The sequence below is a fragment of the Schistocerca gregaria genome, chromosome 2, assembly GCF_023897955.1.
Source record: "Schistocerca gregaria isolate iqSchGreg1 chromosome 2, iqSchGreg1.2, whole genome shotgun sequence".
Taxonomy (NCBI): domain Eukaryota; kingdom Metazoa; phylum Arthropoda; class Insecta; order Orthoptera; family Acrididae; genus Schistocerca; species Schistocerca gregaria.
The window spans coordinates 438136591-438152089 of NC_064921.1; the positions used below are offsets into that span (position 1 = coordinate 438136591).

Here is a 15499-nt window from a genome sequence, read left to right on the forward strand (position 1 = left end):
TATCATCTACGTTCCGCCAGAAGACCGTAGGCTTTAAGACAGCAGACTCAAGTGCTTTCTCCTCAAAGTCCTCCATAAAGAGATTAGCTACCACAGGGGACAAAGGGCTCCCCATGGCGACGCCGTCTGTTTGTTCAAAGAATTCGTCATTGAATAAAAAGTACGTTGAGGAGAGTATATGTTCAAACAAGGCTGTCATTTCTGCACTGATTAAGTTACCAAAAAGATGTAACGATTCCATTAAAGGCACTTTGGTGAATAGTGAGACCACATCAAAGCTGACTAATAAATCCGAGCTGCTAAGCTTAACTTCCTTCAAGTGACTGACAAAATCCTCGGAATTACGTATATGGTGGCAACACTTACCCACGTACGGCTTTAGTAGTGAGGCCAGATATTTTGCTGTAGAATAGGTGGAGCACCAATATTACTCACTATTAATCGTAGTGGGGCACCATCCTTGTGTATCTTGGGAAGACTGTAGAGTCTTGGTGGTACTGCATTGTGTGGTCTCAGTCTCTTGATAATTTGTTCAGGTAGAGAACAGTCGTTCAAAAGGGTAGCAGTTTTCCTTGATATTCGGCTTGTTGGGTCCTTTTCAATTCTGCGATCCGTGGTGAACCTTACGGAGAAATCGTTTGACGATGCAACGATGTCAGTGCTTGCGAAAGGTTTAAACTTCGCCCCTACTCCTGCTTCACTGCCTTTAACGGATTTCATCAGTTCCATTGAGGAAGCCATTAGACGTCTCCCTGCGGATAATGCAGACGAAATTCGACGTGAATCTTGCCGAACGTTGTTGAAATGTGCGCCACAACGGAGTAACATCTCGCCAGGTGAAAGAGCTGCTCTCCGCAGCCTCAGAGAAGATACTAGCACAGTCGTACTGCCTGCGGATAAGGGTAACGCCACAGTTCTTCTGACAAGGGAAGCCTACAACGAGAAGATATATTGTCAGCTAAATGATTCCACGTACCGCAGAATTGAAAAGGACCCAACAAGCCGAATATCAAGGAAAACTGCTACCCTTTTGAACGACTGTTCTCTACCTGAACAAATTATCAAGAGACTGAGACCACACAATGCAGTACCACCAAGACTCTACGGTCTTCCCAAGATACACAAGGATGGTGCCCCACTACGATTAATAGTGAGTAATATTGGTGCTGCCACCTATTCTACAGCAAAATATCTGGCCTCACTACTAAAGCCGTATGTGGGTATGTGTTGCCACCATATACGTAATTCCGAGGATTTTGTCAGTCGCTTGAAGGAAGTTAAGCTTAGCAGCTCGGATTTATTAGTCAGCTTTGATGTGGTCTCACTATTCACCAAAGTGCCTTTAATGGAATCGTTACATTACAACTGAAGAAAGCAGGCGTCTACAAAATTCCCTGTGAATGTGGCTCTGCATATATTGGCCAGACGACAAGAACTGTCCATGAACGATGTACAGAACATGAAAGATACACCCGTCTGCGGCAACCGTCAAAATCGGCAGTAGCAGAGCACTGTATTTCATTGGGACATTCAATGGAATACAATGGAACAAAAATTGTAGCTCCGGTTTCCCGATTTTGGGATTCCGTAATCAAGGAATCAGTGGAAATACGTCTTGCCGATAATCTTATAAATCGTGACAACGGCTTTCAACTGGATAAAAATTGGAATCCTGTTATTAAAATTATACATTCACAGCGGAATAGACAGCGTCATTCGATACTCAATGACTAGATGATCTTTTACTTTCACCACCGAGGGCAGCACGTACAACACGGCTATGCCGCGCATGTCAACACGTGCGCGAGAACCGGTATAAATACCGCGACTGCACCTGGGCTCTTCAGTAGTTGTGTACTCACCTGATGATGGCCGGACGTCTCTGGGCCGATATATCGTGTCAGAATGTCGACGGGATCCGGCTGCATACCCGGAAATTATTAGAAGGCCTTTACATCACTCGAAACGTTCATTACTGGGGAGGGCAAAATCCCACGTCACGTACGTACGTGGACACCGGGAATGATTTTCGCTCAACATTTGGGCAAGCACTGTGGGTGACCATCTGATTGGGCCGGTCCGTCTACCTCCTCTACTTACTGGGGCAAATGTCCTTCACTATTTGCGAGAAGCTATACCCGGCCGGCTGGAAGATGTTCCCGTGGGCAAACGGCTAGCATGTGGTTGCAGCATGTTGGGGCACCCGCACATAACAGTCGTGCTGTGTGCGGATATTTAAATGAACTCTTCGACGGCCGGGTAAATGGCAGAGGTGCTCGCAGGACATGGCCCCCGCGATCACCAGACCTCACGCCACCGGACATTTTCCTGTGGGGATTTTTCAAGGTTCTAGTTCACTCACCCGGACGCAAACCACCTAGAAGCGAAGAGGGATTAATGGACCGCATCCAACATGCCGCCAATCACATCAGAGCAGTGACAGGAATCTTTGAAAGAGCTCGGCAAAATACCGTTCGGCGTTACCAAGCATGTGTCGCTACAGAGGGTCGTCAGTTCGAGCACCTGCTTCAAGTAAGCAATGTCCTAGTTACAAAAAAGGCCCTTTTTAGGGCCGACACAATTTGTAAAAGACTTTCTGTACGCGAAGTAACAACTGTTGACGCGTTTGTTCCCGGTATGTCTTATCATGAAACTACAATGGATATGTCGGGACCCCGGCTGATTCGCCTCCAGGCTTCCAGAATGGAAGGTCATGTGTGAAATCTTATGGGACTTAACTGCCAAGGCCATCAGTCTCTAAGCTTACTCACCACTTAACCTAAATTATCCTAAGGACAAACCCACACACATACACACACACACTGACACACACACACAAACACACACACACGCATGCTCGAGGGAGGACTCGAACCTCCGCCGGGACCAGCCGCACAGTCCATGACTGCAGCGCCCAAGACCGCTCGGCTAGTCCAACGCTGCCAGAATGGAAGGTTGGCGCGCTACCACCGAGCGTGCGGACCGTCTTGGATACAACGCGATCTCCGGCAGGCAAAGCATTCGCCGTCTTGCGTAGTCCAGAGCATCCGATGAAAGGTGGCTACACTGTCACAGCGCCAGAGATTGCGCCAAAGATTATTATTCCGACGCCTCCATTGGCGCAGTAGTTGTTGAGAGGATGTCGAGAGCAGTACCTGTTGAGAGGATGTCGAAGGCAATACTAGTTCAGAGGATGTCGAGTACAGTTGTTGTTCTGTTGGGCGATAGAGCAGATGCTGTTCGTTTTGTGTAATGTATAGATGGAAGATGTTGCAATGATCACAGTGCATTTTTTGTCAATATATATTGAGGTAAAATAAAATTATTATTTCACATTTCTTTAATGACAATGCCTCTTGGTCACAGGATCAGTCAACAAAGCATCTGGCTCGTGTTCATGTATTAGACTTGTAATTCTGGTTTCTATGTGCAATTATAGTATTTCTAGTTTTTCAATTAGCTCATTGTAAATGTTGTTTAAAATATCTTGTGGTATTGGGGAAGAACCGTGCCAGACACAAGTACGTTGATTCATACTACCACACACAGAATAGTTACACTTGTGCCTTTGCTGTTTCGTAGCTTTTATACACTCCTGGAAATTGAAATAATAACACCGTGAATTCATTGTCCCAGGAAGGGGAAACTGTATTAACACATTCCTGGGGTCAGATACATCACATGATCACACTGACAGAACCACAGGCACATAGACACAGGCAACAGAGCATGCACAATGTCGGCACTAGTACAGTGTATATCCACCTTTCGCAGCAATGCAGGCTGCTATTCTCCCATGGAGACGATCGCAGAGATGCTGGATGTAGTCCTGTGGAACGGCTTGCCATGCCATTTCCACCTGGCGCCTCAGTTGGACCAGCGTTCGTGCTGGACGTGCAGACCGCGTGAGACGACGCTTCATCCAGTCCCAAACATGCTCAATGGGGGACAGATCCGGAGATCTTGCTGGCCAGGGTAGTTGACTTACACCTTCTAGAGCACGTTGGGTGGCACGGGATACATGCGGATGTGCATTGTCCTGTTGGAACAGCAAGTTCCCTTGCCGGTCTAGGAATGATAGAACGATGGGTTCGATGACGGTTTGGATGTACCGTGCACTATTCAGTGTCCCCTCGACGATCACCAGAGGTGTACGGCCAGTGTAGGAGATCGCTCCCCACACCATGATGCCGGGTGTTGGCCCTGTGTGCCTCGGTCGTATGCAGTCCTGATTGTGGCGCTCACCTGCACGGCGCCAAACACGCATACGACCATCATTGGCACCAAGACAGAAGCGACTCTCATCGCTGAAGACGACACGTCTCCATTCGTCCCTCCATTCACGCCTGTCGCGACACCACTGGAGGCGGGTTGCACGATGTTGGGGCGTGAGCGGAAGACGGCCTAACGTCGTGCGGGACCGTAGCCCAGCTTCATGGAGACGGCTGCGAATGGTCCTCGCCGATACCCCAGGAGCAACAGTGTCCCTAATTTGCTGGGAAGTGGCGGTGCGGTCGCCTACGCCACTGCGTAGGATCCTACGGTGTTGGCGTGCATCCGTGCGTCGCTGCGGCCCGGTCCCAGGTCGATGGGCACGTGCACCTTCCGCCGACCACTGGCGACAACATCGATGTACTGTGGAGACCTCACGCCCCACGTGTTGAGCAACTCGGCGGTACGACCACCCGGACTCCCGCAAGCCCACTATACGCCCTCGCTCAAAGTCCGTCAACTGCACATACGGTTCACGTCCACGACATGCTACCAGTGTTAAAGACTGCGATGGAGCTCCGTATGCCACGGCAAACTGGCTGACACTGACGGCGGCTGTGCACAAATGCTGCGCAGCTAGCGCCATTCGACGGCCAACACCGCGGTTCCTGGTGTGTCCGCTGTGGCGTGCGTGTGATCATTGCTTGTACAGCCCTCTCGCAGTGTCCGGAGCAAGTATGGTGGGTCTGACACACCGGTGTCAATGTGTTCTTTTTTCCATTTCCAGGAGTGTAGTTGCTGGGGACTTAATTAATCAATTGAGTTAACGGAAATTTCTTGTCATTCTTTATTGTTATTTTATGCAATCAGATTGCGTACTAATACTACTCAGGGCCAACCGGTTACGAGATTTCGCAGCCGGACACACAGCTATTAAAATTATTGCATTTTAATTAAGCCCCCATGCACCGGAAACAGGGCAATCCCGCGGCCAGTTGGAACATCAAGTTGCCGTAGTTTAAAAATTGTGCGTTGTCGACCTACACAACATATTATTGTTCCTACTGGCATCAGCTATCCAGGGTTAAAATTTCGTGACAGTTTGTCTCGAGACTATATACACACAGTTCAGTTTGTACGGAACCCACAGTTCTCGAGTTCTACTCTCACCTCGCCAACTTTTTTTTCTAAGCGCTCGGCCGTCTGGAACTCCCACTTCCGTCACTTTCATTTCTGGGCAAGCCTTGCATTGATTTGGACGAAATCGGGGATGACGAGTAGGCGCGGTCTTTCGGAGTGGCTCGCCCTAACTCGCCTGTTTCTGACAAGGGAACCTTCCCATCGCACCCCCCTCAGATTTAGTTATAAGTTGGCACAGTGGATAGGCCTTGAAAAACTGAACACAGATCAATCGAGAAAACAGGAAGAAGTCGTGTGGAACTATGAAAAAAATTAGAAAAATATACAAACTGAGTAGTCCACGCGTAACATATGCAACATCAATGAATCTCTCAGCACAGGAGCGCCGTGGTCCCGTGGTTGGCGTGAGTAGCTGCGGAACGAGAGGTCCGTGGTTCAAGTCTTCCCTCGACTGAAAATTTTATTTTCGCAAAGTTATGATCTGTCCGTTCGTTCATTGACGTCTCTGTTCACTGCAATAAGTTTAGTGTCTGTGTTTTGCGACCGCACCGCAAAACCGTGCGATTAGTAGACGAAAGGACGTGTCTCTCCAATGGGAATCGAAAACACTTGATCGCAAGGTCATAGGTCAACTGATTCCTCCACAGGAAAACACGTCTGATATATTCTTTAAGACACTGGTGACGGCATGTGCGTCACATAACAGGAATATGTTGTCGACCCACCTAACTTGTACACTTAGCGAATGGGTAAAAAGGTTCTTCTACCTTGTCCGATTTAGGCTTTCTTGTGGATGTGATAATCACTCCCAAAAAAGTGATGAAAACATAAGAGTTTGTCACAAAAACTGAAAATAAAACATTAAACTTTTCACTCGAGGGAAAGCTTGAATCTAGAACCTCTCGTTCCGTAGCTGCTTTCGTTAACCATGGGACCACGGCCGTCCTTGACTCTCATTCTCCTTTTTGTTGCCTATCTTCGCATGGACTACTCAGTTTATACATTTTCCTATTTTTATTCATAGTTCCACACAACTTCTTCCTGTTTTCTCGATTGATCTGTGTTCAGTTTTTCAAAACCTATCCACTGTGCCAACGTATAACTAAATCTGAGGGGGGTGCGATGGGGAGGTTCCTTTGTGAGTGTCTCTGTCGGGGGCCTCAAATGATCCCATTAGGATAGCGTTCTGTTCCGTAAAGTGTCAACCAGCCTACACACCTGTAGAGGATGAACGCGTCGAACAGGAAGTCATCGACGCCTGTGGCGCCGGCGTCGCGACGCCTCCGGCGGGCCCGCTTGCGCAGCCTGAGCAGGTGCGCGGTGTAGGCGATCTCGAAGCGGTAGCGGTAGCAGGCGGCGGCGGCCAGCAGCAGCGCGGCGCAGGCGGCGAGGCCCGACAGCACGGCCGCCAGCAGCGGAGGGCCGCCTGTGGAAGGCGCCGGCGGCCGCGTCCGCGGCCGCTGCGCGCAAGCCGAGGGCCGAGTCGGCGCCTGCCCCACCGGGTGCCCCGCCAGCAGCGGCGGCCGCGCGCACGTCAGCGCCGCCGAGTCGTCCCCGGGGCCCAGCGGCAGCACGTGGGCGGGCGTGGTCAGCAACCACGTGCGCAGCCGCAGCAGCGCGCACTCGCCGCAGTCCACGGGGTTCCCCCTCAGGTCCACCACCTCTACGCTGTCCAGCGACGCCAACATGCCGTCGCTCAGTGTCGAGACCACGTTGTACGACAGGTTCACCGTCTGCAAGCATCTGTGTACACCACAGGGCAGGAGTGTCTGTGAAGTCAGCATTCAGACGCGCTGAACAGAATTGTTGTTGCCCTGTATTAGCCCCTTCGACCTGTCTCGCACGCATGCAGTTCCATTCCGTTCGGTTCAATTCTCGCTGCAAACGAAAACGAATGAAACTCTTTCACACATATACGGTTCTCACACGGTTGATGCTAGGTTTTGTGTTTTCCTCCACGCATTCCTGGTCCAGATAAGAAGAAATTGGAATCAGTTGCCCAGAAATCTGAATCGACGGCTAATTTCCCGAATTGCTTGGGCGCCGTTGATGGGAAAAATAAGGATTGTCCACCCTCACAACTTGAAGCATACCGGCTATAAAGGAAATTCGTCTATAGTTCTAATGGCAGTAGCTGATGGCGAATACCGAAAAGCATATGGGAAAGATTGCGATTATAACGTTTTTCAAAACTGTGAACTGCGGCACAGTGATTCTGAGGACAAGTTCCTTCCAGGCATACAAAACCCCAAAATGCCCAATATATCATAGGAAATGTCTCTTTTGGATTGTATAAGCATCTCCTCAAACCGAACAGTGGACGTAGTTTGACACTGGAGAACAATATCTACACTACTGGCCATTAAAATTGCTACACGAAGAAGAAATGCAGATGATAAACGGGTATTCACTGGACAAATATATTGTACAAGAACTGACATGTGATTGCATTTTCACGCAATTTGGTGGATAGTTCCTGAGAATTCAGTACCCAGGACAACCACCTCTGGCCGTACTAACGGCCTTGATAAGCCTGGGCATTGAGTGAAATAGAGCTTGGATGGCGTGTACAGGTACAGCTGCCCGTGCAGCTTCACATTTCATCAAGAGTAGTGACTGGCCTATTCTGACGATCCAGTTGTTCGGCCACCATTGACCAGACGTTTTCAGTTGGTGATAGATCTGGAGAATGTGCTTGCCAGGGCAGCACTCGAACATTTGATGTATCCAGAAAGGCCCGTACAGGACGTGCAACGTGCGGTCGTGCGTTATCCTACTGAAATGTAGGGTTTTGCAGGGATCGAATTTAGGGTAGAGCCAAGGGGCGTAACACATCTGAAATGTAACGTCCACTGTTCAAAGTGCCGTCAATGCGAACAACAGGTGACCGAGACGTGTAACCAATGGCACCCCATACCATCACGCCGGGTGATACGCCAGTATGGCGATGACGAATACACGCTTCCATTGTGCGTTCACCGCGATGTCGCCAAACACGGATGCGACCATCATGATGCTGTAAACAGAAGCTGGATTCATCTGAAAAATTGACGTTTTGCCATTCGTGCACCCAGGTTCGTCGTTGAGTACACCATCGCAGGCGCTCATGTCTGTGATGCAGCGTCAAGGGTAACCACAGCCATGGTCTCCGAGCTGATAGTCCGTGCTGCTGCAAACGTCGTCGAACTGTTCGTGCAGATGGTTGTTATCTTGCAACGTCCCCATCTGTTGACTCAGGGATCGAGACGTGGCTGCACTATCCGTTACAGCCATGCGGATAAGATGCCTGTCATCTAAACTGCAAGTGATACGGGGCCGTTGGGATCCAGCACGGCGTTCCGTATTACCCTTCTGAACCCACCGATTCCATATTCTGCTAACAGTCATTGGATCTCGACCAACGCGAGCAGCAGTTAAAAATCTTCCACTGCATAATTCACTCGGATCCTAAGTATGATATGGATATAGTGAAACCTTGTGTAGGTTCCCACAATTGCATACGAGACCGTATGGTTTAGAAATGGCTACAATCCGACCTTTATCAAAGTCGGAAACGTGATGGTACGCATTTCTCCTCCTTACACGAGGCTTCACAAAACAACGTTTCACCAGGCAACTCCGGTCAACTGCTATTTGTGTATGAGAAATCGGTTGGAAACTTTTCTCATGTCAGCACATTGTAGGTGTTGCCACCGGCGCCAACCTTGTGTGAATGCTCTGAAAAGCAAATCATTTGCATATCACAGCATCTTCTTCCTGTCGGTTAAATTTCACGTCTGTAGCACGTCATCTTCGTGGTGTAGCAATTTTAATGGCCAGTAGTGTACAACTATCATATGTACAGAGCTCGCAGATATGTGTAATGTACTTTAGAAATACTTCGCAACTAGTTAAAAATCTTCCACTGCATAATTAACTCGGATCCTAAGTATGATATGGATATAGTGAAACCTTGTGTACTTTTCCACAATTACATACGAGACCGTATGGTTTTGAAATGGAAATAAAGTTGTCGACCTCAGGTTTTGAAGATGTCTGCTCGGATGAAATGAGGAGAAAGCAAGGAACGACGTTAGCCAAAAATGTTACAGGCGTGTTGAAAAATTGCTTCATGACTGAAGTGGATTATGTAAGTTGGCATTTTTCCAAAGTGTGATTTACTTTAAAATTCATCACAAAAAATGGTGTACTTAATAATAGTTTGATACGTATTTTGAATAAATGACACAGGTTATTTTCTTAGTTTCCAACCCATTCCCGTTTAAATTTCCTCAAAATCGCAGTGAGTTTAGCAATTGTCCTAATGCACTACGTATTTTGATATCCCTGGCTGTGGCCACGAGTATTTTAATTTGCTAGAAACTCCCCTTGATGCAGCTTCATACACGGGAAATAGCATATGGTACAAAAGTGGAGTGAGGTATAAGTGAGAGATGGTACAGTATGTACCAGTCCCGTGGGAGATTCCGCCAGTTGTACTGAACTGGCTTCTGATCGGTTGGCACGTTCGCATGCTAACTTCTCTTATTAATTGTTCATATACTTTTCATTATATTTATCCCAGTTTTTAGTATGACGATCTCTCATGGTTACCCTGCGAGTCTATCGTTTTTGTTTATTACATTTCACTAGTCTTGAGAAACATAATAGTAACGATATGGCAACCGAAGTGCTTCAGACACCTTCGGGTCACTGCGGTTTGCCTGCGAGTCGAAGTACTTCGGCTGCGCTAGTCACTATGTTTCGGGCTTTCTGGAGGGCCGGACATGTATCTCAGTTTCGGACATTCTAAAGAGTCAGTCACGTATCTCAGAATCATGCGTTATCTTAGATATGAATATGTAATAGTCACTCTGTTTCGTGTGTTCTTCAGAGCCAGACATGTTGTACTTTATATCGGGCATATTAATTTGTGAGTATGTAATACTCACTGTGTCCAATGCATACCGGAGAGCTGGAGATGTGTATCACATTTCGGAAGTTGGATGGAATACTTAACGTACAATTAATAAATCTATGTCGAGTGTTGTAAAAGACAGTAAATGTGTGACTATTTGAATAATAACCAGCAGGATTCATTAATGAGAAGTATCGCCCAATCATCATTGCCAATACTGCAAATCTTGCCCTCTGTAGACACAGAGACTAACCTGGGCAAGTGGCGTTCCGCAAAAAGCACAATCATCGGTTCAAATTGACAGCGTAGCAGGCTCTGCTGAAGAAGAACCAATTACAGGGCATGCCAGATGGAGTTAGTTATCAGTAAAGGGCATAATTAATTTAAAGTCAGTAATGAAGAATGTACAGGAAAAATTAGATTCAGTGGTAGATGATTAAAGTGTACAAAATCAGATGGATGATAACTATTTACCTGAATCATCTGAAGTAGAAACCGAAATTTTCCAATAAAACATAATTACAGATAGTAGCAATAGTGAAATTGGATAGAAATGTAGATGAATGAATGTTAATGATAAGTTAAATAAGGTGAATGGTGATGTCAGAGGTGATGACTCTTGACACCGCCATTGCTAATGAATTAACAAGTAGAACAAATAGATTAAGCCGTGGAACAGCATCAGCTGATACGTTGCCTACATAAGATAGTAATAAAAGTATGGTTGAAATAAGAATGAATTTAGTTTCTGGGTAAAAAGAATTTTAAAAATGGTAGAAGAAAAGATAGAACAAGTGCAAAAAGAATTAAAAAAAGGATTCAAATTAATTAAAGAAAGGGCAAAAATTACTTGCTGATAGAATAGAAGCAACAACCGGGGTGATAGCAAAAATTAATCATAAGTTTAAGCATTTAGAGACGAGGGTTGATTCTCATGAAACTCCAATAGGGGCTTCTGAGACAATAAATGAACATGACAGTAAAAAAATGGGGTTAAAAAATTAGATAAGTGTTAGCAAGAGGATAATCATAAGATTGATGATAAAGTAGCGAAATTAAATGACGTCATGCAGGTTCAATATACTTTTGTATTGTTAGTTAGGGATGAAGTCATTAAATTTTAAATTTGGTAATGATCACAGTAAAATAAACAAAACTTGCAAAGACACCCAAGAAAAGTAAAACAAACAAGTCGTAGAATTAAAGGACGAAAATGCAGTCCTTAGCTGTAAAGCATCACGAATAAAAGCTGTTTGTAACGGTAATACAAATACGATTCAGGGTCGTTTGAAAGAAATAGGACAGAAGGTAGAAAATATGCCTCATCTAAGTGATGTGAGTAAAAATATGGATGATATGGAAGTTGCGTTAAAACAGAAACTCAAAACGTGGGTTGAACAGGAAAAACGTAAGAGTAAACATGATCAGCAAATCAGACAGGTATCGTACCAAGTTGATGAACTGGTGTTAATTAAGTCCAGACGGAGGTCCTCAAAAATCAAGAAGTTCCAAGAAACATATGAGGGTCTATACTGGATAATTAGATTGGCTCATCCTAGTGCCGTGGAGGTGGCCAATCCAAAGACAGGACAGAGCAAAGGATTGTGTAACGCCGTTAATATCAAAAAGTTTCATCAGAAACAGAGAAACCTCAGGGGGCAATAGCACGCTTTGCATCGCTAGATAGCTGACACCTACCAGGTACCCGAGTTAACTAACAGTTTACTTCCTTTGTTTTCACGCTGTTAGTTCTTCCCTCTTCATCATTCTGAACTAAAATCTGTCATGTATCCTTCTTCTCTGTTCAAGATAAAGACATAAAAAAGAGACAAAAAAGGGATCAATTGAAACAAAAGACATATTAATTAAATAGTTAAGCAACCGATCATAGATTAAAATTACGTATAACAAAATATAACATGCAGCATAAAGTTTGCAAAACAAGTATAGAACCTAGGCTATAAGACCTACCTAAAATCATCATCCATACAGGCAGGAGGACACCTATAAACTATGTACAGAAACTTTTTATGTATGTTATGAAACACAAAGAAGTTACATACACATATATACAGAGAAAACAATCTTCTATATTTCTTTATTTAGGTAGTTTGCAGCAGATGCAGAGGAAGAAGACGACGCCAAACCAAGTAACTGGACACAATTAAAACAAACAATATGCAATGGTCCTGAGATGATTGGATTAAACTTTATTAGCAACAGTTGGTAGATAGTCTGCGAGTGATAACAAGCAGTGATGAGGTTTCCGCTGTAGTACATATATACTTAGGCTAGGATGAGTCCAGCTGCAGTTAAAACGATGAAGAGAGAGTTTTGGATCTACCAGAGAAGTCGACCACTCGTATATAAATAATAATGAAAGAGTTTTGGAGTGACCACAGAAGTCGACCCCTCGTATATGATGATAGGGAATAGGAAGGTAATAGGCGATGTGAGAGTCGGCCACACATTTAGGGATTAATAGGCGAGGTATTTCCACTGAAGCATTATTATTAATTGTATCACGACGCAGAAATGTTACCCACACGGCTAATGAACGCAAGTACTGAGGTACAATACATAAAGCACATGAGACATGTTTGTTATGTTCATAGTGTTTACATGTTTGAGCAGCAAAGTCCATAACAAGCTAAGAGCAAATTCAAGCAACAGAATTTGTCTAGCTATATTTCTCTGTCATCACGATCTAGGGAATCTTCAATTCTCTCAAAAGACCTGTGAATCTTGTTTGAATGCCTAGTTAAGTTATCGAATGGAATGAAAGTAAAATCTGAAGTATAAAATGAGAGATATTCTCGTACCATTTCGATTCTCAGTACGTGGACGTAAGATAGCGGTGCGTCGAGCGCCGGTATAAACTTGAAAGGAAGTGAGCGCTGACTGGGAAGAGTCATGCCTGATGTGTAATGGCAGAATATTAACAGGTGGTGTGAGTGTGCACTGACCGATGAGTCAAGGTTAGGAAAACAAAACATTAGCAACGTGAGGAGACAATTGAAATGAAAACCCTGTAGTCACCACAGCAGTGACAAAGACTTTGTAAATATTATTGTATTTTATTCAATGCAACATTGTATATCTTATAAAACAATGTAACATTCATGTGTGAATTTTATGTAAGAACACTTATATGCTGACATAATTTAGAGTATTTTTGAGCTATGTGATAGTAAACAACATATATGGACAGCCTAGTGCTGGCATTAGTAAAAAACCGTAAGTGTTATTAGGTAAAGTGGCTGGAACTGCCCCGATGTTTGATAAAAATGTGAGTGTTATTAGGTAAAAGTGAATGGCATTGCGCTGATATTCGATGAAAAACGTGTGTTTTGTAAAGGTGGACGGCATTGCGCCTACGACATATGTTGTTTAGTTTGTAGCTAGTGTTTATGAGGAGATTTGATGATCCAGGTGCCGATGTTTATTGTTGAACAACGAGACTACAGAAAATTTAAAGGACAGCTATGAGCTGAAAATCATAAATGATATATTGTAACAAGAAAAACTTCATGACGTAATATGTGCTTAATTCAGGTTTTTTTTATAGAAGTAAGATCAAAAACTATACTGTAGCATTAGTAAGTCAGTGGTTTTTGTTAATTGGTGTGATATTTTAGGAACAGCAATTTCCTAGTTTTTTCCCGTAAGAATTTCCATGAATGAAAGGATAGGGGAAGTACTGAGAGATTGGAAACTTCAATTTTTTTTCCAAGTTTGGGGCATAATTTTCTCATTTCTAAACTTGTTAGTTGTCTTCGAGAACAAGCCAATTTTGGAAATTAAAGAAGGAGGGGGCTGTGTGATATTCCTGGTCGCGGCCGCCAGTAGTTTATTTTGCTAGCCTTGGTGCAGCTTCTTACATGTGAAATAGCATATGGTACAAAAGTGGAGTGAGGTATAAGTGACAGATGGTACGTTATTTACAAGTCCCATGGGAGAGTCTGCCAATTGTACTGAACTTGCTTCTGATCGGTCGGCACGTTCGGATGCTAACTTCTCTTATTAATTGTTCATATACTTTTCATTATATTTATCCTAGTTTTTAGTATGACAATCTCTCATGGATACTCTAAGAATCTATCGTTTTTGTTTATTAAATTTCACTAGTTTTGGGAAATATAAGATTAATGACATTGCAACCGAAGTGCTTCGGACACCTTCGGGTCGCTTTGGCGCGCCTGCGAGATGAAGTACTTCGGCTGCGCTAGTTACTCTGTTTCGGGCGTTCTGGAGAGTCGGACACATATTCAGTATCGTGCGTCACTTAGATATGAATATGTAATAGTACCTCTGTTTCAGGTGTTCTTCAGAGCTGGACATGTTGTACTCTATATCGGGCATATTTAGTTGTGCGTACGTAATAGTCTCTCTGTCTAGTGCGTACTGCAGAGATGGACGTGTGTATCATATTTCGAAGTTGGATGGAAAACTTACCATACAATTAAGAAAGCTATGTCGAGTGTTATAAAAGACAATAAATGTGTGAATCTACATCTACATGTATACTCCGCTAGCCACCAAGGGGTGTGTGGCGGAGGGCACTATTCGCCCCAAAGTCATATTTCCTTCCCTCTGTTCCACTTTGACTGGTGATCATTGCGCGATTTGAAAGTTGGTGGTAATTATATATGCTCTACATCCCCGGCGAAGATCGGATTTTGGAATTTAGTGAGCAGACCCTTCCGTTTAGCGCGTCGTCTATCTGCAAATGTGTCCCACTTCAAACATTCTATGAGATCTGTAACGCTCTCGCGATGGCTAAATGTACCAGTCACGAATATTGCCGCTCTTCTTTGGACCTTCTCTATCTCTTGAATCAGACTCAACTGATACGGGTCCCAGACAGATGAACGGATCCCTCGACACGAACAGATTTCATCAGGATTCTATAAGATGTGATCTCGTTTCTAGGGAACAGAAACAACCATTCACATATGGACAGTTTAGTTTCTGTTTCAAACAGACAGCGAGTCGATCTCTTTAAAAATTCTCTCGTATTCTAATGTTTTTTTGAAAACTGTTGTCGCAGTTTTTCTGGCAGATTAGCGGTTTACCAGATATTGATATGGATGGCTGATTTCTGCTGTACTGTTTCTGGTTACCGAATAGACACCGAAGAACCGTTTCACATTTGTCGGTCGAAAACGAAATACTTTACTACGAGGTCAGATGGGCCAGAAATTACAACAGTGAAAATCTCGTGAAGTAGGTTACGGTACACTCGTTCGC

General features: G+C 44.6%; 2 protein-coding genes across 2 annotated transcripts in view; both read right to left on the minus strand.

Moving 5' to 3' along the window:
• The window catches only part of LOC126335826 (toll-like receptor 2), a 41176-nt gene extending 34040 nt beyond the window's left edge, over nucleotides 1-7136 (minus strand). The window contains exon 1 of the mRNA XM_049999292.1: nucleotides 6571-7136. Coding sequence (XP_049855249.1) covers nucleotides 6571-7136 — 566 coding nt within the window. The remainder of the gene's footprint in view (nucleotides 1-6570) is intronic.
• An 84-nt stretch (nucleotides 7137-7220) lies between these two features.
• Nucleotides 7221-15499, minus strand: part of LOC126335827 (uncharacterized) — a 110427-nt gene continuing 102148 nt past the window's right edge. Inside the window, exon 4 of the mRNA XM_049999293.1 lies at nucleotides 7221-7230. Within this exon, the coding sequence (XP_049855250.1) occupies nucleotides 7221-7230 (10 nt within the window). The remainder of the gene's footprint in view (nucleotides 7231-15499) is intronic.